Source organism: Orycteropus afer, unplaced genomic scaffold (assembly GCF_000298275.1).
Source record: "Orycteropus afer afer isolate SDZICR_OR568_19922 unplaced genomic scaffold, OryAfe1.0 scaffold00127, whole genome shotgun sequence".
In the NCBI taxonomy this organism is placed as follows: Eukaryota; Metazoa; Chordata; class Mammalia; order Tubulidentata; family Orycteropodidae; genus Orycteropus; species Orycteropus afer.
Genome location: NW_006921714.1, coordinates 3,446,515 through 3,448,043, shown reverse-complemented (window position 1 = coordinate 3,448,043; position 1,529 = coordinate 3,446,515). Strand labels below are relative to the sequence as shown.

The window sequence follows — 1,529 nt, the reverse complement described above, 5'->3', positions numbered from 1 at the left end:
GAAGTAGATTGCCCCATCTTCCTTCCGAGGAGTGGCTGGTGGGTTTGAACCGCCAGCCTTCTGGTTAGCAGTCAAGTGCCTTTAGCCACTATGCTACCAGAGCTCCCATTCCCTGCATAGTAATAATAATTATCTGATTTAAAATGCCCAATATGAGTCCATTTCAGCTCATTAATGCCTAGAATATTGATCTTTAATTGTTCCATTTCAATTTTGCTTCCAATTTTCCTAGATTCACACTTCCTATATTCCACATTCCAATTACTAATGAATGTTTGTAGCTGTTTCTTCTCAGTTTGAGTCATGCCACTGACTCAAATGAAATGAAAGTCCCAAAAGCCTTACTCCATCCACATCGTTAAGGTCAACTACTTGAAGTACTTTTAGGAGGCAGCTCTCCCCCAGTCATATTTGAGCACCTTCCGACTTCAGGGGCTCATTTTCAAGCACTACGTCAGACAGTGTTTCACTGTTATTCACAAGATTTTCAGTGGCCAATTTTTTCAGAAATGGATGGCCCCAGCCTTCTTCCTAGTCTGTCTTAGTATGGAAGTTCCGCTGAAACCTGTCAACCATAGGTGGCCCTGCTGGTGTTTGAAATACCAGTGGCATAGCCTCCAGCCTCACAGCAACACACAAGCCACCACAGTATGACAAACTGAAAGACGAATGACGGGGAAATGAAATTTGTATTGAATTTTCCAATTGTACATTCATTCTTGGCATTTGTATTTTAGGTTCCTCGTTTTAAGTTTCCAGTTACACAATATCCAATATCTTTGGAAATTTCCACTAGGAATGGACAGATACCAGTTGATCTCCCATATCTGGTTACTGTGACTGAAGTGAATATGAGGGAAAACTGGAAACTAAGTAAGGTTTGCTCTTTCTGTAATTCTTCCATCTTATAAATTATACTACTATTACCTATATCAGGATTTTACAAAGCCTATTTATACATTGGACAGCCACGAGTTCTTGGGAAAAAGAACTTGAATCAGTTGGTGTTCTGGTTCCCTAGTGCCACTCTGACAGGAATATACCACAAATGGGATGGCTTAAACAAACAGGCATTTATTCTCTTGCAATTTGGAACCTTTAAGTCCCAAGTTCAAAGTGCTAGGCTCTAGGGGCTGGGTGAAAGCCCCTCAACCTTGGGGTCCAGCTCTGCCTCCAGCTCCCGGCCCACGGAAGCTAGAGGCTTTTCTTCACTCAGACAGCTGCTGGCTGCTGAGGCTGCCAAGCCCAAGGCTGACAAATAAAAAGCCACAGTCCTGATGTTACCAAACCACATGGCAGGCCATTAATTTAAGTCCATTGTAAGTCCCAAGGTTGGCAGAGCATGGCAGGCTGCTGAGCAATGACACGGCTACATATAGGGTCCAAGCGTGCCATAAACTGGAGACCATTCCCAAGTCTTCTCCTTATATGTAGGAAGCAGACCACCTCCCAAAGGTGGCTACTCAGCTGCTTGTGGTAGATCCCACCATGGAGTTGATTGCCAGTCTCATCATGGGGAATAACTACCA

General features: G+C 43.7%; 1 protein-coding gene across 1 annotated transcript in view; it reads left to right on the top strand.

Moving 5' to 3' along the window:
- CATSPERB (cation channel sperm associated auxiliary subunit beta) overlaps positions 1-1,529 on the top strand; it is a 171,534-nt gene that overhangs the window by 158,229 nt on the left and 11,776 nt on the right. The window contains exon 22 of the mRNA XM_007944535.1: positions 738-873. Within this exon, the coding sequence (XP_007942726.1) occupies positions 738-873 (136 nt within the window). The remainder of the gene's footprint in view (positions 1-737; positions 874-1,529) is intronic.